The sequence below is a fragment of the Equus asinus genome, chromosome 16 (genome assembly GCF_041296235.1).
Source record: "Equus asinus isolate D_3611 breed Donkey chromosome 16, EquAss-T2T_v2, whole genome shotgun sequence".
Taxonomy (NCBI): Eukaryota; Metazoa; Chordata; class Mammalia; order Perissodactyla; family Equidae; genus Equus; species Equus asinus.
The window spans coordinates 24737475-24758290 of NC_091805.1; the positions used below are offsets into that span (position 1 = coordinate 24737475).

General features: G+C 39.9%; 1 protein-coding gene and 1 long non-coding RNA gene across 3 annotated transcripts; one reads left to right on the top strand and one right to left on the bottom strand.

The window, feature by feature from the left end:
* The first annotated feature begins 1236 nt into the window (after nt 1-1236).
* Nucleotides 1237-11386, top strand: LOC139040381 (uncharacterized). Its single transcript, XR_011494842.1, has 2 exons — nt 1237-3111; nt 10021-11386. It is a non-coding gene; the product is annotated as an uncharacterized lncRNA (long non-coding RNA).
* On the bottom strand, nt 6655-19393 carry LOC139040380 (guanylate-binding protein 5-like). Of its 2 annotated transcripts, none has more exons than XM_070486783.1 (11): nt 19139-19393; nt 16324-16532; nt 15670-15797; nt 14104-14213; nt 13645-13841; nt 13034-13276; nt 11693-11973; nt 10699-10911; nt 9834-9936; nt 9360-9541; nt 6655-7944 (listed from the first exon to the last, which is right to left on the bottom strand). In XM_070486783.1, the coding sequence occupies exons 2-11, from the start codon at nt 16511-16513 to the stop codon at nt 7825-7827; spliced, it is 1767 nt and encodes a 588-aa protein (XP_070342884.1). In that variant the 5' UTR covers nt 16514-16532; nt 19139-19393; the 3' UTR covers nt 6655-7824. The 2 variants fall into 2 exon arrangements, with proteins under 2 accessions (XP_070342884.1, XP_070342885.1); XM_070486784.1 differs by having other exon boundaries at nt 16324-16570; nt 19139-19360.
* Nucleotides 19394-20816: the final 1423 nt, after the last annotated feature.

Below are 20816 nucleotides of genomic sequence, written 5' to 3' on the forward strand. Positions count from 1 at the left end.
GAAAACAATTTAGTGGTTACCGGGGGAAGGGGAGGGAGGGTGGCACAAGGGGTTCAGGGCACATTTATATGGTGTTTGACAAATATTAATGTACAACTGAAATTTCATAGTACTATAAACTAGACCTCAATAAAAAAAATTAAAAAAAAAACATTTAGGGAGTTCATGGAAGAGAAGGATCAAATATATCATTAGGTCTGTCATTATGTATCGAGTCAACAAGCACACGCTGAGTACGTGCTTTGTGCTGAGCACTGTTCTCGGTGCTCAGTGTCCAGGATTCAACAAAATGAATAGAAATTCCTGCCTCATGAAGCTCTATTCTGGTGGGGGAAGACAGAAAATAAATGAAACAAAAAACCCCCAAATATGTGTTATGTTAGGTGATGGGAAGTGCTCTGGAGAAAACAAGCAGGAAATGGGGACAGAGAGTATTGGGGTTTGAATTTATATAGAGAGTATTCTGAGAAAGAGACAAAATGAAGGAGATCTGTGACCTTAATGAGGACAGATTTAGTGAGTCTGTGGGCACTGGAGGCAGGCTGGATGGAGGAGTGATCTCGAGAGCAGGCAGAGCTAAAGAATGTGGCTCTCCCTCAGGTAAGGGGAGGGCACATCTGCTAAGGAGGAAGGGGGCAGGAGAGGACCATCAGGAAGGGCTGACTGGAAGGGTACAAAGGGAAGATGAGCCAGGTAAGAGGAACCCAGAGCCATCGAGGGCTGTCACAGCACAGATTCTGGAATCAGACTGTCAGGGTTCAAACCTTAGGTTCAAATCACTTGTTGCCTAAGAGCATGAAAAGGATCTTACCTCTTTAAGCCTCAATGTTCTTATCGATATTGTGGGTGGAACAATTATTCCTTCTTAATTCATTAGTATACAGGTGAATAACAAATAGTTTCTTAATAAGCTACTTTTAATTTTCCAGGATGAATATACTATTTCTCCAATGAGCAAGTGAGGCTGTGAGTTCATATGTGTCAATAAGTCCTGCAAGCTATAAAATACCAAGAAATCTAGGGTAACTGAAAATCTTTTTGCAAGAAAAAACATCAACTGGTTTAACAGACTTCCTCTGTACAATACATCTTATTTTACTTTAGCCGTTGGGGGGGGCAGTATGGAGTAAAACATGAATCTTTTGCTGGTGTGTTATAAGCAGGAGAAATTGAAGAGTTCTTTTCTTTTTTTTTTTTAATGATTTTATTTTCCCTTTTTCTCCCCAAAGCCCCCCAGTACGTAGTTGTATATTTTTAGTTGTGGGTCCTTCTGGTTGTGGCATGCGGGACGCTCCCTCAGCATGGCTCCATGAGTGGTGCCACGTCGGTGCCCAGGATCCGAACCAAGAAAATGCTGGGCTGCCCAAGGGGAAGATGCGAACTTAATGACTCACCATGGAGCCGGGAGTTCTTTTCTTAGAGTTAATATTTCCAAAAGCTTTGGGGAAGAGTAGATGAGATTACAAAGTTTTGGATTGGGGGTTTTTTGTTTGCTTGGGGGTTTTTTGTTTTGTTTTGTTTCTTACTGTAAAGAAGGACTGGGATATCCAAGCAAAGCTTTTAATTCCAAATTAAACAAGTAGAATGAGATAATTCTACTAGATTGTATAGATAATCACCAATTTCCAAAAGTTACTGTCCATAAAAGTTATCTAGAGTAACAATTAAAAATGTCCCAAATTAGTATTTGCAACAAGTACCACGGATAATTCTGATGTAGTTTGTGTACGGACCATGCATTTAAAAAGTGCACGATAGGGGCCCGCTGGGTGGTGCAGTGATTAAGTTTGCAGGCTCCGCTTAGGTGGCCGGGGTTGGCTTGTTTGGATCCTGGGCAGAAACGGTCGCACCACTTATCAAGCCGTGCTATGGCCGGCGTCCCACATGTAAAATAGAGGAAGATAGACACAGATGTTAGGTCAGGGCCGATCTTCCTCAGCAAAAAGAGGAGGATTAGTGAGGATGTTAGCACAGAGCTGGTCTTCTTAGAAAAAAAAAAAAAGGAGAATAAAGGAAATTTTTAAAGTGCATGATAAACAGGAGTAAACTTTATAGTTATTTTTAACAGTTGGTGAGTGTAAACGAGATTGAATTATGCCACATAATACAGCTTTGTAGAACCTATGGAACTAAATATATTTAATATAAAAATAAGCAAGAAACAGTCTTCAGGATTTAACTTGTCTGTACGGTAAGAACTATCTTTTCTCTGTTTCTCCAATGCCCGGCAGGGGGCAGTCGGGAAATGTCTGAAGAAGGGACGGGTAGTGGGAGGAAACGACACCCCTCAGCACTTCTGCAAGGGGCCTGGATTTTGGTCCCTCATTCCGAGAAAGAACTTATGCCCCCTTTCCGCAGTTGAGAGTGGGATGCACTCCTCCCATGCAGAGCTTTTTATGCAGCCCTGCGGAGATGCCCGAGGAGGAGCAGCGCATTCTCGGGACACGGTGGCCGCGCTGTCGCCTTGCAACCGCCTCTGGTCCAAACGTTCACGCCGAGCTGCCCGGAGCAAAGAGCCCCGCAGGCCGCCCGCCATCGGGCTCCCATGCTGCCTTCCCCCTGCCTTCCCCACCTGCTGGTGTGGGGTCTGCGCCCGCCAAGGTGGCATGTGCGCTTGGGCATTTGCTGTTGCGGTGGTTAGTCACTGGAAATGTGCCTGGAAGGTAAAGTTTAGGAGCGAATTTACGTGGCGCGGACGCTGCAGTCAGGGGGCAATTCTCCGTTGCCCTCGCTCGCGCCTAGCGCTCTCCTTCTGCGTCTGGCTCCCCAGGATCCGGACTGTTGTTTTTAGAAGCTGAAAATCAAGCCGGATATTACAGCCAACCTGTAATGGGTGGGGATGAGAAGAACCGAAATCGGAGGAGACGATCTTCTTTTGTGGCTTTAAACGTTGGCGTTTTCAACTATTTTTACCAAGTCCTTTCGGTGGCAAGTCCTCTCGGTTCCTCTACACCTGGCTTTGAAAACTCAGGCCCATCCTTCTTTCACAGTTGCCTCAGGTTTCCTTGGCTCCACAATGAACACAGAGCAGCAGGCTTAACTGTGAGCCAGTAACAGTAGATGGAGAATTTTTCACAGCCTGTCTCTTAGAGGTACTTTGTCAGGAAAGAGGTTTGTGGTTTTTCTGTTTGTTGTTCAAATGGGTTTGGGGGGCGGGGAGGGAAGCTTTGGTTTTTGGTAGCTTTTACTTTTATTTTTTCCTTTCCTCTTTCCACACCCTTTTAAAATACTCTGTAGTTAAAATGAGTGCTCTTTTCAAAACAATAAAAATACGTATATGTCTGTGCTTACATAAAACCCCTAATATTATAGTCCAGACATAATCACCATGATTTTTGTTGCAGAGTTTTCCCAGTTTTTTCTCTACTTATTCTAAGGCATATCTGGATTTTGATATCATGAAGCTTATATTATTTGGGGTTCTGCCTTAATTAAAGTAATAAAAAATAAAAATTCAAAAGTAAATATTAGCAGGTGCTAAGGAGTAACCTCTGGTTCCTTGGTTCTTTGAACCAGTCTTTATAGTACTTTGTGAGTCTGAGTAGTAAGAAATCTCTCCACAGGTCACTTGTCTCTATGCAAAATCAATGTTCCAAAAGGCAGATGAGCTTTGGTCTTACTTAATCTTTGAATGCTGAGATCACTCTGCCGTCTCTGTTCTGTAGATGCATCAGTGATGCATTAAAAATGGCTGCAAATTTCTTGCGCCTCCTTGCATAGAGAGGTAGATTCCATCTCTTCTTGCCTTGGATCTGGACTGGCCCTGTAAGCTATCACTAGAATACAGCAGCAGTGGTGTTGAGTACAAGACTGGGTCTTAAGACATCTTTAGCTTCTGCTTTTGCTCCTTGAAACGCTCTGTCTTGGAAGCCAGCCACCTGAGAGTGCCATGCTTTCCACATTCATATACAGAGAGCTTTCTTATTCCTAATTCAAATGTTTACTATTCTATGGTTGGTTTGTCCAGTTACTTATAGATGGGTGTTGGGGTTGTTTCTCATTTCAATTCCAAACTTATCTTCAGTGAATGACCTTGTATATATTTTACTTCATACAAGTGCAGAGTTATTTGTAGACTAGTTGCCCAGAAGTATCTGTAATTTGGATAGAAACTGTCAGATTCCCTTCTTTAGATATTGAAACAATTTTCATTTATATTAGTAATATAAAACAGTGTCCATCACTCCATAATCTTGCCAGTGGAATGTACTGTCAAACTTGTGAACTTTGGCCAAGCTGACAGACTAGAAATGATTTCTCAATGTACTTTCAATTGCATTTTTCTTATTATGATGAAAGCAGAGTATCTTTTCATATGTTTATATGCTATTTTATTTTTTTCTGTGAATTGTTTGTTCATATCTTTTGTGATCTTCCCCTCAAGATCCCTTTATATATTTGGGAGAGTAGGTATTGGTGACATTAGTTGCAAATATTTTTCCCAGTGTGCCATTTTTAAAAGAATTTTGCTCATCATTTTCTTTGCCCAAAAGTGAGGGAGGTTTTTTACTTTTATGTAGTCACATTTAACATTACTTTTGTTAATTCATATGTCATCTGAGTTTTGAGTCACATTTCAAAAGGCCCTCCCCTCAGGCCAGCCCAGTGATGCAGCGGTTAAGTTTGCACGTTCTGCTTCAGGGGCCTGGGGTTCGCCGGTTCAGATCCCGGGTGCGGGCATGGGACCACTTGTCAAGCCATGCTGTGGCAGGCATCCCACATGTAAAGTAGAGGAAGATGGGCACAGATGTTAGCTGAGGGACAGTCTTCCTCAGCAAAAAAAGAGGATTGGTGGCAGATGTTAGCTCAGGGCTAATCTTCATCAAAAAAAAAAAAAGAAAGAAAAAGGCCCTCCTCTCTATAGATTTGTGAAGAATATATACTCAGTTCCCTCAAATGGATTTTTATATTTTTATATTTTAATTTTTTAAATTAATTTGGATTTTTTCTACTGTATTGTGTGAGGTCTGGATTCGATTTCATTTTTTTCCAAATGGCCATCCACTTGTCTAAACCTATTAAGAAGTCCACCTTTAACCCATATAATTCCCATACAGTCTTTTATTTGGACTTTCTGTTTTGTTGATGATCAGTTTATTCAAGAATCAATACCATACATTCTCCACTTCTTTTCAGGGATTTCTTTGTCTGTTTTTGTGTTAAATTCTTTTAGACTATTTTGAAACTATGCTTTCTATTTTAATTGTTGTAGCCTTCATTCCTAAATTTTAGAATATTATTCAATATTTCTATATTTTCCTATCTAAGAAAGAGCGTATCACAAGATCATGAGTGTCGGGGTCTAGAGTCAAAATGCCATCTGCGGCCTTGTCCTTAGACAATTTATTTAATTCCAATGTTTTAATTTCCTCAACTTCACAAAGAAGAGAAAACAATAACTGTAATAATAATAATGGTAATAAATTATATCACGAATATTGTTAGTAATAATTTTAATAAAACTAATAAATATTCATCAAGTTTTTATGAGCAGTAAGTGAATGATTACAGTGCTCATAACTGGCACATAATAAACCCTGAATAAATATTAGCTGATATTAATAGCAATTGATAACGTTAATTAATAAAGAAGTTACATTATTTTCCTATTGCTGCTATAACAAATTACTACAAACCGTGGCTTAAAACAACACAAAGTTAATGATCTTACAGTTCTGGAAGTCAGAAGTCTCCCAGGGCTAAAATCAAGGTGTCAGCAGGGCTGCCGTCCTTATAGAGGTTCAAGGAGAGAATCTGTGTCCTTGCTTTTTCGTTACATTTAAAACTTAATCAGTTGACCTCACCAAAGAAGCACTGTAAAGGACAGAAAATGTGGTGTAGTTCTCGGTAGCTTTGGGACACTGTCAGTGTTCACCTTGAAGTAGCTTTCCTTGTCATTTTGTACCCAATGAGCACCTCTGTCCCATGAGATCAGAATATTTGGGATGAGTGGGAGGCAGGTATGCTGGTAGGGAGGAAGGTTCGTGTTCCACTGGTGAAAGCAACATGTAGGTTCTAAAAGCCTGTAATGTTTTCCTGAGCTTTAATAGGAAAAGTATTAGACTAGAAATCAGGTGCTTTGTAATATGATCCAAGCTAACAGTACCAAGCTTGGAACCTTAGATAAGTAACTTAATTTTGCTTCGTCTCAAGTTGTTTTTTTTTTTAAATCTCTATAAGAAAGGTAGTAAAAATCAATATTTAATCTGAAGATGGAGTTGTTTTTGCAACTGTGAGATTTCCTTGGATTTTAAAATGTATTTTATTTTATCCTTATGAATTGTACAGCTTGGAAAGGCAGTTACAGAGTATTGTTAGGCAAATGCTCAGGCAGATATGCTGTGGTCTTTAATAGCTTCTGAAGTTCAGCTCAAGTCTAGAAATACAGCTGAGCAGCACTGGGACGTTCAACATGGTAAAAGTCTTCAAGGAACAGAAAACAGGGCAGACATTAAAATTCATCTGCTTTTCTTCCGTAAATAAGGAAATCATATTTTGAGCAACTAAGAAAGTTCAAGTTCCTATAATCGAGCCCAACTGGGAAATTCCTTATATGAATAAGTAAGCAATTAAAGGGAAACAAAATAGAACTCTATGTAATGTTTCTATACTTTCTAAAAACTATTTTACTAGAGATAAAACAAAGAAACAAAAAACAAATGAAAGGGTATTTTATTTCCAACCTTAAAGTAATTCTTAGAGTAATTCTTAATCTCCTTAGGGAAATTCAGAAGGCTTCCCTAAATTTTTAACTATTGAATAAAATAGAAACAAAGCAGTAGAGTTACTTTTTTAAATTACAGTTATTTATGGTTAAAAATATGTGCAAACAGACATATTTATATAATCCATAGTTTTTGAGAAAAATTGTTAGGATTTAATATGTGATTACAAAGGTTTAAGATCGTTTAACTTTAGCATTATGAGCAAGCATACATTAAATGAGCCCTATCAGATTTTTTGGCGTATTATCTGGCATTCCTTATACCATTTCTTTACAGGCACTAAAGGATTGTAAAGACAAAATACACAATTAAGTCCAATATAAATTTTTTCTTGGTATAAAATGTCCTGTTTAAGTCATGCCCTTGTTGAGTGTAACAAGAAGGAAAAGTCTTCTTTAGCCCTCCAGCCTATGACACATTTCCATGCTGGTAGTTCCTGCCATCTTCCGGAGCACGTCTATCTCATTATGACGTTATTTGCTTATAGCTTGGAATCTTTCTAAGCAGAGTGTCCACTGAACATAACCAGGAGTCACATCCTTGCCATACACTGAGCAGCCTCCACCCGGTCGAGAGCTACATTGTCCCCACTAGGAAGGTAGGTTAGTTGTCTTTACCATCAGTGCCTCCTTCTGATGGCATCTAGCACCTGACTACTTGGCAGGAGTGATGCCCACCTGAGCCCAAGACTTTGGTCAAGTTCCACTTGTCTTAGTTCATTGAGGATAACACCCCCTAGGTCACTTCAATTGTACCCTGAGACTAATATGAAAAATTAGAGGGGTGGCATTGGGGTACAAGAGAAAGCTTCTCCTGATAGAACCAGCCCAATATCACTCCCAAATAGAAGCAATGATAAAATGTCCCTTATTATACATTCATAATCCCTTTAAGGAAGTGATCATCATTTAAGCTACTGAACTATTGAAACACACATTTTACCAATTATGGGCATCATAACCTTATACTCAGTACAGAAGTTCAATATAATCATTACGAAGTTTATTTAAATGGTGATTGTCTCAAGTTCTATAACTTCTTGTTCCTTTGTGTCTTCAGTGAAAGTGAACAAGAAAAGGAAGTTCTGATGTTTAGCTCTTTAGAGTAAGATACATGTGTCATTGTCTGGTGGGGCCACATTCCTCTGGAGATCCTGGATCTCATTTTGAAGTCTTCTGCTTTCGGCTTGGTGTCTCTCCTTGAGCTTTTCAGCCTCTTCCTAAAGAGTGATAAACAAAACTATAGAGCTTAGCAAAAAGTAATGTCCAGATCACTGGGGAAAGAAAGCTCAAATCATTGACTTTTCCTTACTTATTCTAACCCATCAGTAACAAAAGACAGTTCCTGAATTCCTCCTTTCTGTTCATGTCCATTTTATCTGTCATTTGTGGCTTCCTACTTGCGTAATTCTTCTCCCGTTATCTCCTCTCTAGCTACAGAAACATTGTCATCTCTTGATCCCTGAAATATTGTTGTCCCAAGAATTACATCCTGAGGCCCCTTCCCCCTTCCTTCTTGGGCAATTTGGATCACATCTTGACTTCAGTTCTGATTTATACACAGGGAAATGTCAAATATAGTTCTATGAGGAAAGGCTGATAAAGTAGATATGTAGGTGACAGCCACAATCAGGTGAGGAGTCTGAACCTTAGACAAAGGAATTTGTTCCAGATCTCCACAGTTACAGGACAGAAGTAGAAGGAAAGAGTGAGGAGATCAGGAAAGTCAGATTGAGTATCCTGCCCTTCTGCGCGTGGCTGTAATCTCAAAAATGTCTTGGAGCGGTACATAGAAAACTAGGGCCTACAGGTAGACTGGCCCCCTGGGGGAGGGCTAGGGTGTCCTTTGTCTCATAGGGATGCTCACATAAGAATTTCATGCCAGGTTTGCAGAAACAAAAGCATTGCAGATCCCACTCACTGGGAAGGCACTTTGATAAGTTGCCAGACTGTGTGATATTGACATTTAGCTATCTCTTTGGGACCTTATTTTTCTAATCAGAAAATTAGGAACATAATATTTTTGTGTCACACTGAGCAGACTAGATGAAAGAATGCACGTAAAGTACTTTATGTAGTGCTTGGTAAATAGAAACCACTGCTTATTGAGTGATGATAATAATAAAGGACTGGATGAAATAAACTCCAGCGACAATTAAGGTAAGGACAGGAGCGTAAACACAGTAACATGAAATTAATTTAACAAGGTAATCTATGACAAAAGGAAAAGGTTGCTTAGAGCAATTAACAAGATAGCAGTAAAAAGGTAATTATTGTGGATTGGACATGGTCTTGGATTTTAGTTAACAAATTGTAGTGCTTATTCTGTGCCAAGCTATTTGTGGTTTCTGCATACAAGTATTGACTCATTTACTTATCAAAATAACCCTATAAAATAGGTGTTATTACCATCCCATTCTCCACCAGTGGAAACTAAGGCATAGTGGAGATTGGTAACTTGCCAAAACCATGTGTTTAGTAAGAGGTGGAGCGAGGATGTTTAGGGGGCTGTCTGACTCCAGAGTCTTTGCCACGGTAGTATGCTGCCTCTTGCCCTTTATCATTGCTTCATGCTCTCATCAGTACAGAGAGGAGAGAGATGATTAAAATCCTAGATGAAATAATTGATGCATACCTGGAGCCGACGTTCCTGGGCCCTCTGATACTGTGCCAGCTGGTAGGCTCTGTTCATCATCATTTGTCTCACTTGTTCCTGGTAGAGTCTCTCCCTCTCTTCCATCCTTTGTTGGTTCCACCTTTGAATTGCCTCCAACATTTGTGCTTGAGCCTTTGCAGCCTCTGCCTTCACACGTGCCTCTGAGAAAGAAGAAAATGACGGACCTCTTTAGGATTTAAGTACCCCTTCCTTCTGCCTCCAGCTCTTATTTATTATTCCTGCTACTTCCTAGAGAAAATTCCCTGGGGCCATTTTTCCCTTCCAGGAAACCATGCTGTAGCTGATAGTAATGCCCTGCTCAGGTACATCCTGAGGAGCTAAGAGTCACCTTTGCCATTTTTGCTCTAGTTTAGTGATCCCAGGTGAACCAGGCCAAATTAATTTAAAATGTGTAGCAATTTCTATCTTACTTCTCTTCCATTTTCTTCTCACCTTCCATCTCCATTTCCCTCGCAGTGAGAGCCAGGTCTGTCTGTAGGATGGCATTGCTCACAGCCTCCTTGGATTGTAAATATTTCTTCAGAGCTTCCTCAGCCTAGAAACCCCAAAAACATGCAGTTAGAAGTAGGAAATAGTTGTTAGGAATGTTTTAAATCTCTTTATTTCTTTTTCTTCCCAGCATATTTTCCTCCCTGGAAGTGCACAGCCTGCACCTAATGGAACTGTCAGTCAAGCCTCTTCTGTCACAGAGCTGGGCACAAGTTCTGGGCTGGCCAATCAGAGCATCCAGGGCCACTAGATGCAAAGGATTTGGGTACAGATGGGAAAATACTGCAACTTGGGTGTTTAAAGACTGATTTGGGAGCTGGGAAAGATGCTGTCTCTCCCCTGAGATTGAGGGCACAAAGAACTAGCTAAGCTTGGAGCTGTTGGTGTCCTCTTTGCTGTCATGTGGGGTGAGCCTACCTGAGAATGAGGGCAATAGTGAGGAAAACAACAGAAAACTGAAGTGGTGGTGGAAAGAAAGAAGAAAGGGGGAAAATTGATGTTGTTTAAACTCCTGAACGTAGCTATACTTCAACTAAATTCAAACGTTTTTCTTTTAGTTTATGTAAGCCAATGAATTACCATTTTTTCCTGTTAGTTTCAATTATCAGGATTGAGTCCTATGTAACCCAAAATGTCCCTTTGTTTAAATGAATGTTGATAGTTGCAATAAAAGTCTGGTGATTATGGTGACAGTTCAGTTTAACTCCACAGCTATCAGTAGAATATAAATACTTTCTCCCTGTCTTCACTGGCTTTTGAGAGAAACCCTTCTGCAATTTCCCACAATTAATACGTAAACTAGGGATACCTGAATTCCTTTCCTGGGCTCCCGATAGTACTTTGCCTTCAGCTCTTCTGTCTTCTGAATGAAGAGACGATACCCACCTGGCTGTGAATAAACTCCCTGCTTCACAGCTCTTTCTAGGGGACTGAAAAGATCCTGAAGTAAAGCTGAGCAACGATCCAGTGATGCCTCCAAGTTCTGTTGATAAAAGTCATCCTGTTTTGCTTCTAGCTGGGTCTTCAAAGGGACAAATGTTCATGGAAAAGATGACAGCAACACTTCAGTATCTCTAGAAATGATGCTCAAAGAGAATCTCTGTATTGTTTCTAGAAACTACAAGACTACAAGCAAGACTATATCCTTTCTACCAAACCTAGAAAAGTTCCAAGGATGATACATGCTAGAAAAAATGGCTTTACTTTTGTGTTTGAAACCTCCTGAAACCCCTTTCTCTTGCTACTTCTGCTTTAGATGTGCTCTTCAGACCACAGGTCTCTAGGCTCATGCCCAAATATTAAAACACAACCTATGGTTTTACAACCATTCCTGGTTCGGTATTATATTGGGCCTGGGATTCCCAATAAGGAGGTGAAATGGAATAATTAGCTAGAATGACATGAGTGTATGCTATTAAACTGGAGGCATAATCTTTTTGTAGATCCATCTGGTAATTCTGTATGCTTGATTAATAAAAAAGGAAAGTTAATTAATACTTTATGAATACAATTTTTTAAGGAACAAGATTACTTTTAAGAAATTAGTCCATGGATATAACATGGTAAGATGTGTTGTGTGTGTGTGAAAGTTTCAAAATCTATAGGGGCCAGAGTAGTTGCATGTTTATTTGTTTGTTTGTTTTTCACATAAAAGTGATATCTTGATCATATGAATGATAGTCATTATTTTCAAGTCTGGTAAAAATTATTTTCCTTAAAAGTCCTCATTTTGCCTTTCATAAGAATACTTTGCCTTTTATTGCCTGTAAGCCCCATTAAATAGAGCTAAAGAAATTAATTACCCGTAATTTTTTCTGGAAACTTTGGTTCACATCCTTGAAAGAGTTCTTCATGAAGACTGCAATGGCTTCTTTCTCACTGGCCCTGTGCAGGTCTAGCAGCTCCTGGAGGGTTTCCGTGGGCAGCTGCAGCTTCCAGCCCATCTGCTGGTCATAGTGAGCAATGGCCTTTTGCACTGCTGCTGAGTTCTTGATCTGAGCCAAGGCCAAGACTGAGTTCTCCATGCAGGGCAGATACCCACGGCTGATGGCGTTGACATAGGTCAGCACCAGGCTCTCTAATTCTTCACCCGGGAAAGAGATGCTTGTATTATTTGCAGAGAAATAGAGCATGCTCTAAACTGGGTAATTCTCAGAATGTTAATTTCACAATGCATTGCCTGAACTCTTCCAGCATTCTGCACAGTGTTCAAGTGGCCCAAATAAGTTCCTTCGGAAAATTGTGTGACCAAGAAGCCAAGTCTTTCTTTGGGAAAAGAAAGTGTTCAAAGGAGAAATCTCAAGACCTATGTGATCATCCACATTTCATCCTTTTTCCATTGAGAAATGAGGAAATGGTTATAGAAAGTTATTCATATTCATTTGATTAGAATGCTATAAGCCCTTTGCCTCTTTACTCTCTTTCCCTGTTCCTCAGGTTTCTATTCCCTTCAGAATGCCCTCTTCTCTTCCACTTCAGTATGTAAAGCTGGTGTGAGTGTTACCCTCTGAAAAAGCACAAAGTGAGCAAATTAGACCAGGTGGCCTTTAGTGTTTGTTGGAACTTTCCTGTTGGTCTTCCTAGCCCTTTGCACACTTTTGTTTGCACTCAGCTTCCCTCTAGAGTGTAGCAGTAAATTACAGAGTTCTGAGACATACAGTCTTTAGGAGAAACTGGACCAAGCAGTCTGCTTAGATTTCTTTAAGGGTTCTAGACAACTTGGGCTTCTGTCTGTTTAATGTTTGTGTCAAGTAAATTCCATTTCTACAGAGAATGCATTGTCTTCCTTATCTTGTGCCTATTGAAAACTGTGACACGTAATAAGTGTTCACTATACTGGTGGAACAAATGCTGCCAACCCATGTGGGTTAGTCTAATTCCACAGTGGAACATTTATGGGTAGAACTCCTTTAACTTGACGTTTTCTTCAGGTTACATTCCTATTTTATCCTACTTTAGAGGTATTACTAAAAAAGCACTAGAAATAGTTTTGGGAATCTCTGGAATTCAATAAATATGATACATATGATTTTCTTGGTAGTAACTGACTATGCATTTTCAACATTGACAGTAGAAGGAGAAACTTAGAACCATGCCTTATTCTTTATGTTGAATTGAAGGAAAATCCTAAAAAAGGTACTCACGAGGTCCATTGACTTTAATGCCTCCTGAAAGGGTTTTAGTCTTGGAATGCTTGAAGACGTATGAACAGAATTCTGCCACTTGTTGCACAAAGTCAGAATCCAGCTCATCATTATGCAGTGTCTCGAGGTGGGCAAGCTTCTTCCGGTGAGTGGGCAAGTCAAAAATAAAGCATTTCTTTCTTGGAAAGAATTTCTGTATACACTGACGGGGCAAATTGAAATTTTGGAGACTTCGATCGGTGCCTGGAGAAGGAAAAATTAGATTTACTTAGTATAGGATTAACATTCATTTTAATCTATTTCCCACAAATAATTGTGCCTTCCACCTGATGTTATTTATTTCAATACATCTTCACAAACCCTAAGTGAAAAGTTAAAAGGTAACCAATCAGGGAAAGGAAAAAGGAAAAGAAATTCACTCCAAGAACAGCAACATAATACAATTTAACATTGAATCTATTAGTTCACTTTAAGTTAATATTATTAATTATTTCTTTGGTAGTTTAGCCAGGTAAGTAAATATAGGAAACTATAAATTTAACCACTAACTCGCAAGAGATAATTTCTTGTGTTACTTTTCCCCCTCTTTCCAAAACTGAAGTCGCTGTTACCTTGCTTTTGCCTCAGCGAATTCTCCAGGTATTCATCTGCTGTGACGAGTTGCCCATCTGCTTCCAGGGCTAGGTAGAAATCTCTCAGAGTCCACACTAAGTCTGGACAGATGCTCACCGAGTCAGCTGCATCTTCAACCCCACCACCATCGGGTGAGGATACTGTCCTGAGCAGATTTGACAGTTCTGTCACATAGCTAAGACGCGGTTAAGGAAAACTGGTGGAAATAGGGCTGCATCTAAGCCCATAGTCAATTCCATGCCTCCCCATACCTTTGTATTCTCTTTGGGTTGTAACCAATTCCTCATTTCATCGGTAAATATAAGGACTTTTTTTCTTATACTTGTAATGTTTATCATGTTTTCATTTTTGTGTTTGATTCACAGCCTCATAGACACAGCTGGTAAATAGAGGAGTTCTCCCTGGCTTTGGTGCCATCCTGGACCACAAAAGGATACTGCAATAGGTCGATAGCCTGCTGGTCAATTTTGTTCATGGTATTGTACACAAAAGTACTACTCAGCAGTATCGCCAGTGCAAAGATCTGGGTATCATTCTTCTTGTCACCCTAGAAGGCAGAACACATTGAAGTCATTTCTCATGGCATTCCCAGATGAGCAATCATTACAAATAGGCCTCAGACTTACAAATGTCAAATAAGACAAACAAAAATGATTATGAGAAACGCATGAACTTTAAATAGAATAGTTCTGTCATTAGCATTGATAATTTTATATGGAACTATATATTGTTAACTCACCAAGCCCTCTTATAACTAGTTAGGTATTCGCAAAATGGATAGTCAAAGTGAGCGGGGAAACCAGAATACTTAAAATCAAAATTTTCAGTTGTGTAAAACAAAGGTGGCCTAAACACAAAATACATCCATCTATTTTATCAAGTAGTTATCATATACAGGTGAGTTCACATTACTGATCTTATCTAAACTCAAAACAATGCTGTGAGATAGGTTTATAACTACTGTCTCCATCTTACAGGTGAGAAAACTAGAGCACGAATTGAGGTTGACCAGTTTGAATTTTGTGACAAATCAAAAGCAAAATGAAAACATAAAAAAAAGGAAATTCCAGGGAAAGATGCAGTTGTGTGCTGGAGCCAGCTCATACCAGCTCACGAGAGCTGACTGTGTACATCTTGTCAGAAGCTGAGTTAGTGACTTCGCTTTGGTAGCTTGGAGTCAGCTGCGATGGGAGTATTTCGAAAACTGGCAAGTGCCACAAATCAAAGCTCCTCCCTCCCCCATAGACTGATCGTTAAACCAGCATAGAAGTGGAAAAAGCCCATGTATCTACTGTTCAAATGATAAGATAGATACGACCAAAGGGAAAATAAAAGATTAGGGGAGACTTACTCTTGCTTGTCAAAGTCAGAGTCTCAAGGCCAGAGCCCTGATTTGAACTCAAGCTTCTCTGACCCATAGCCCACTGCTAAGCACTATTCTCTGCAGGATCAGCCTCCTAACAGCAATTTTAATTGCAAAACCTTTCTGCATTTTGGTTAACTACACATCAACCAAATGTGTAGCCCAGCTCCACGTTAGTGTGGTCTCTCAATTATGATCTGGCTTATCAATATATTTTTCTCACTTCAGATTTCCAAACTTTAACTATTAAAAATAGAAATGGAATGGGGGTGGCCCAAGGCACAGTGGTTAAGTGCGCACCTTCTGCTTTGGCAGACTGGGGTTCGCTGGTTCGAATCCTGGGTGCGGACATGGCACCACTTGGCAAGCCATGCTGTGGTAGGCATTCCACATATAAAGTAGAGGAAGATGGGCACGGATGTTAGCTCAGGGCCAGTCTTCCTCAGCAAAAAAAAAAGAGGAAGAGTGGCTGTAGATGTTAGCTCAGGGCTAATCTTCCTCAAAAAAAAGAAAGAAAAAATAGAATGGGAGGAAAAAAAGATATACACTAGCCAAATGAAAGTACCAAAATAAAAATCTCCCTGTGTATAGAATGTTCAGAAGCAAGGAGGCTAATCAAAAAGGAGTCCCTGTTCCTTACCTTCTCTACATCCCCGAGGCCCTCGGTGTCAAGGAGAACTAGAGTGTGGTTTGGCTTCTCGGGATGAGGCACACACCACATCCAGATCCCCTTGGTGTGAGACTGCACCGTGGATCCAACTGAGAAGCCTGCAAGGGGAGTGGAGAGGTTGAAATAGAGGAGGGGGTCTGGAAGCTGGAGACTGTTGACAACCGAGCTAGGGTTGAAGGGAAGCAAGATGAGGAGGTGGCAGAGTGTCTAGCCAGTATTGATCTGAGTTACAACAGAGGCATGGGGAAAATAAGAACATCAAGCACTGTAGGTTGGAAATTTAATGGCTGTTTTTACAAGAATATCATGCTACCAAAATTTTAATAGTTTTTAATTACACGTATATAAAAGTTATTTCACTGATATCTTACTCCTTATGATTGGAAAATATTATGCTTTTTCCAAGAAGATAATAAGGAAAACAAAGAAAAGAAAAGAGGTGATATGTCAGGCACAGACCTTTGCCTTTTATCTCCCAGAAGATAATTAGCCAGCTGTGGCCCAAACATTAGCTTTCAATATTCCTCCCCATCTTCCAACTTTCTCTCTTGGCATCACCATGCTCAATGTCAGCAGTGTGAGTGCGCAGAAGGGGCTCGGCAGAGCTCTGCTGGTGCCACTCACCCTTTTGCTTCCCAGCCAGCTTGTTCATCAGGTAGGATTTGCCTGTGCGGTAGAGGCCCACGATAGCCACCACCACCACAGGCTGCGTAATGGCAGACAGGATCTTCAGAGCTTTCGGATTAGCCACTAGTTGCCCTTTGGTGTTCTCAATGAGGCACAGGGGTTCTGGCATGTGGATCTTTTGGGCCATGTCCAGGGTGTGACCTTGTCTGCAAAGGAAGAGATGGGATGGACTGGAATTTCCAGTCTTCAAGCAGAGAAAGTCATTTCGCTTCCTGAATCTGGGTATATACTACTCAGCATGGCCTAAGTTTCTGAAGAAATTTTAAAAAAAGACAGCAAAGAAGGTCATTGTACAATAAGTCCCAGGCCCCTCAGAGGTAGACTATAGGCTACCCCACTGGTCTTAAATATTCAGTGGCCATATAGAAAACCATTTCCTGAGTGCTGGTTTGAATCTGACTCTTCTCCATTGGCTTTTGGCTTCTTCTGTTTCTTAGTTTTTACCTCCCTAAGTCCCCAGCTTGAACCTTTATGACCACTATTCGTTATATTACACGTCTTGCTTTTATTCCATATCAACATGGTTTTCTCTAATTTAGGGCTAGTAAAAATCCACCATCTACTTGACTTTTTCTTTCACTGAAATCTTACAATGAAAAAGTCTGGATTCCATTACTAGGGCTATAAAAACTCCTTTTTTAAAATTGTAAAAACCTATTCTCCCTCCTTACTTATAGCCAATGCACTGGAGATCATCCAGGTGACCGACAAATAGAACAGAAAGTGCTTGGGAGCAGAGAATAGGAGATCCTTTGCAAATGGCGCAGCAACAGGTCATGGGAGCCAGGGAACGCCCAGGCCAAGCCGGAGCCAGAAAGAGGGGATTCCGCGAGATTTTACAGACTCAAATGCCAGGTCTATTTTTAGTCTAATCCACTTCCAAAGCAATATTGGCACCTTATATTTGTAGAGTTCTGGTTGAATGATTTGTATATAGCAGAGGTCATAATCAGTTTTAGATTAAAAAGATATGGGGACCTGGCAGTGATGATCTATAGTTAACTAGAAAAACAAAAGATATGTGACCTAAATCTATTTGCAGATATTGGGGGCTTACAATCTCTTGTGCTTTGACATGATGTCACTAATGGGAGAGGGAACTTATTTGTCTAAATTTTCATACCTCCTAATGAATAATGTTAGAGCTGGGTATCTATATTAATAAAAGTATAGTCATCCCTCGGTATCTGCTGAGGGATTGATTCCAGGACCCCCGAGTATACTGACATTCACAGATGCTCACTTCCCTTAGCTGGCCCTCGGTATCTGCAGGTTTCACAAGCATGGCTGGTTGAATCCTTGGACTTGAAACCCATGGACATGAAGGGCCAACTGTATTCTACACATTGTCCCCAAAAGTTACCTGGATGACATCTTTAATGCTTTTAGGAGAGCCCAATCTCCAAAACATCTTTGCAGATTCAATGTGTTCCAGCCCCATACGTAACTGTTGCTCTGCCATTCGTAACTCAGTCTGTGATGTGTGCACTGAGATGCATTCTCCCTAACTGTTAGCGTCCCATGAACTTTTCCAAATAAAAGCAATTCAAGAACGCATCAAAACACAAACACAAATATAAATTTTGGCTTTGAAGTCAGGGAGACTTGATTTCCAATCTCAACACTGCAACTGGCTATCTGTGTGACCTTGGCATTTTACTCAACACTGCAAGCCAGTTTTAGAAAAATGGAAGTAATTAAACAAATATTTATTTACATCAGAATAAATGCTAGCTTAAAAAGGAGAGAGAGCAGCAGCAGAGGAAGAAAAGATGTAGAGACAGAAAGCACGAGAAATAAAGGAGAAAAGCGTCAGATGTGCTAGTGATGGGGTTTCTAGAAGAAAACATCGCTGTTTTCAGCCATACAATTCTAGTTGGGTTTTGTTTTATTTTCGTTGTTTCTTTTTGCTTTTGTTTTGTTTCATGATGTTTTGGGTTTGAGTTTGGAGGAAGAGAAGGTTCTTCTCAAGGAGATCAATGGAAATCAGACAAGAAGGAAATGCATGAAGCCTGTGCTGTGATAAGAAATTCAAAGGAGAGAATTCCAGAGAGTAAACAAAGTCACCAGACAATCTTGAGGGGTCAAGCTGAGCAACTGTGGTATTAAGTGAATCGAGGCTCTATAGAGCGGGAGAAACAGAATCCAACACAACAGGCCTAGTGGAACGAGGGGGTGCTGGGAAATCAAAAGCTAGTTGACTCAGGGCTATTTCTAAAGAAAGAAATCTATCTCCAAACAACGTACAAGACTCTAACTAAAACTGTATAGCTATTTTCATGAAACCTCTTCATTCAGCATTCTGAGTTTCAACTTTTTTCTTTTTTTGCCCTTAATAATATAACCAAGTTATTTATATTGCATCTCATTCACTGCTGTTTCTCATGAAAATATTATAGTCATAGTTCTTAAAATTTTCAGGCTGCAGTTTGAACTAACTTAATCAGGTTTTGCCAAAGACAAAGGCTACTCACGTGGCAATTATGATCCTTATAGATCAGAAGGTGGCAAAGGAAGAAAAACGGTCTTCAGACTCAAACTCTCAGTTTAAGCCTGCACACATAATCGTGTCTAATTCAGCAGTACGCAAATGTAGCTGGCGCTTCATGAATTCTGCTGCCTGACACCACGATTTACTCTTTAATGAGGTCTGATAGTCTATATCAGGCTCAGCTGCACCCTATCATGGACAGACTATTTTTAAAACGTGCTGACACTTGTGAATCTTTCTCCACCCTTGCCCCAATCTTACCTTAACTATGAAATCAGTAGCAGAGATCTTTTAGAGCTGGTGAGAAAGCTGCTTGGATGAGAACTTGGTAAGAGTTCCAGTCCTGCTCCTTACTTTGGCTGTGTTCCTCTCTGACATACTTCCTTACCCCTCCTGGGGGTTTCTTTTCTCTCCACCACCACCTCTCCGCACTGAGCGGAGGATTCAAGTGAAACACAAACTAAAAGTGGAAGAGGTTTGCCAAAACTGAGGATGCGAAACTGAAACTGCAAGGCAAGCTCAGCGATTAGATGGCTCTACAGGGATTTTTCTGAGTGTTGGCTGCATGTGTTTGGCCTGATTTCTCAGAAACCACATGTTGTTAGTGAAACAGAACTTGGAGATAGTTTGTAATTTGTGTCTATTCCAAACTGTCCTCAGTCCTGTGAGAAACCATAGTAAGTCCACAGTTACAGTGAATATAACCCCAAAGTACCTCTGAATTATGTGAATATACCATGTTTGTCTGTTTGTTTTTAAGGAAGCAGCCATCCTATGCAATTTAAGTCATCTCTTGTGCTTAGCGTTTAGGGGTTTTGATACAAGTTTCTTCGATAAAGCTTGTTTGACACAATAAATTGCTGTATAACTTCAATGAAAAAAAAAAACTTCCTAAGTAGCTAAACCAGATGCTAAAAAATTTTAAAGAGCTTAAAAAACGATCAGTCATTAAATGGTAAACAGTTTTTTGTAACTGCATCTTTTATCAGTTAGGCCAATATTCAAACCAAATACTTTGAATACTTACTATATGCTGCAGCATTCAAAGAGAAGCAAGAAAGAAACAAGCATCATAATTCCTATGAGATTTCACTCTAGATAAATGCATCTATTGCCTTCTCCATCCCCCACTCTGAGTCCCATCCTCCCAAACCATGTAAATGTTTATTTGGTTTATCTTCCTTATTTTCAACCATTGTCTAGTGGATCATAGTTTTCCAGAGTCTCATGACTTAGCTCTGTCTACAACTATCCACCACTCGAGACAATAATAGAAAGTTCTCTGAGTCTTTTTTTATTATTGAGAGATAATTGACATATAGCATTGCATTAGTTTTAGGTGTAGAAGACAATGATTTGATATATGTACATATCACATAATGATTCCCACAATTAGTTTAGTTAACATCTATCATCACACATAGTTGCACATTTTTTTTTCTTGTAATGAGGGCTTTTAAGATCTACTTTCATAGCAACTTCCAAATATGAGATACTGTATTATTAACATTAGTTACCCTCCTGTGCGTTACATCCCTCAGACTTATTTATCTTATAACTGGACATTTGTACCTTTTGACCACCTTCACCCATTTCACTCATACCCCACCCCCTGCCCCTGGCAACCACCAATTGGTTCCCTCTATCTATGAGTACGGGTTTTTTTTTTGTTTAATTTCCTTTTTGTTTTTTAGATTCCACATATAAGTGAAATTATGCAGTATTTGTCTTTTTCTGTCTGACGTATTTCACTCAGCATAACACCCTCAAGATCCATCCATGTTATTACAAATGGCATAATTTTCTTTTTATGGCTGAATAACATTCCTTTGTGAGTATACACCACAAATTCTTTATCCATTCATCCATCAATGGATCTTAGGTTATTAACATGTCTTGGCTATTATATATAATGCTGCAAGGAACATGGGGGTACAGA

Coding starts and splice junctions, on each gene's coding strand:
- LOC139040380 (XM_070486783.1), bottom strand. CDS start 16,513: ATGGCCCAAAAGATCCACATGCCAGAACCCCTGTGCCTCATTGAGAAC. Junction 15,798..16,323: donor GCTGGCTGGGAAGCAAAAGG/GTGAGTGGCACC, acceptor CTCCCCTTGCAG/GCTTCTCAGTTGGATCCACG. Junction 13,277..13,644: donor TTCGCTGAGGCAAAAGCAAG/GTAACAGCGACT, acceptor TTCCTTCTCCAG/GCACCGATCGAAGTCTCCAA.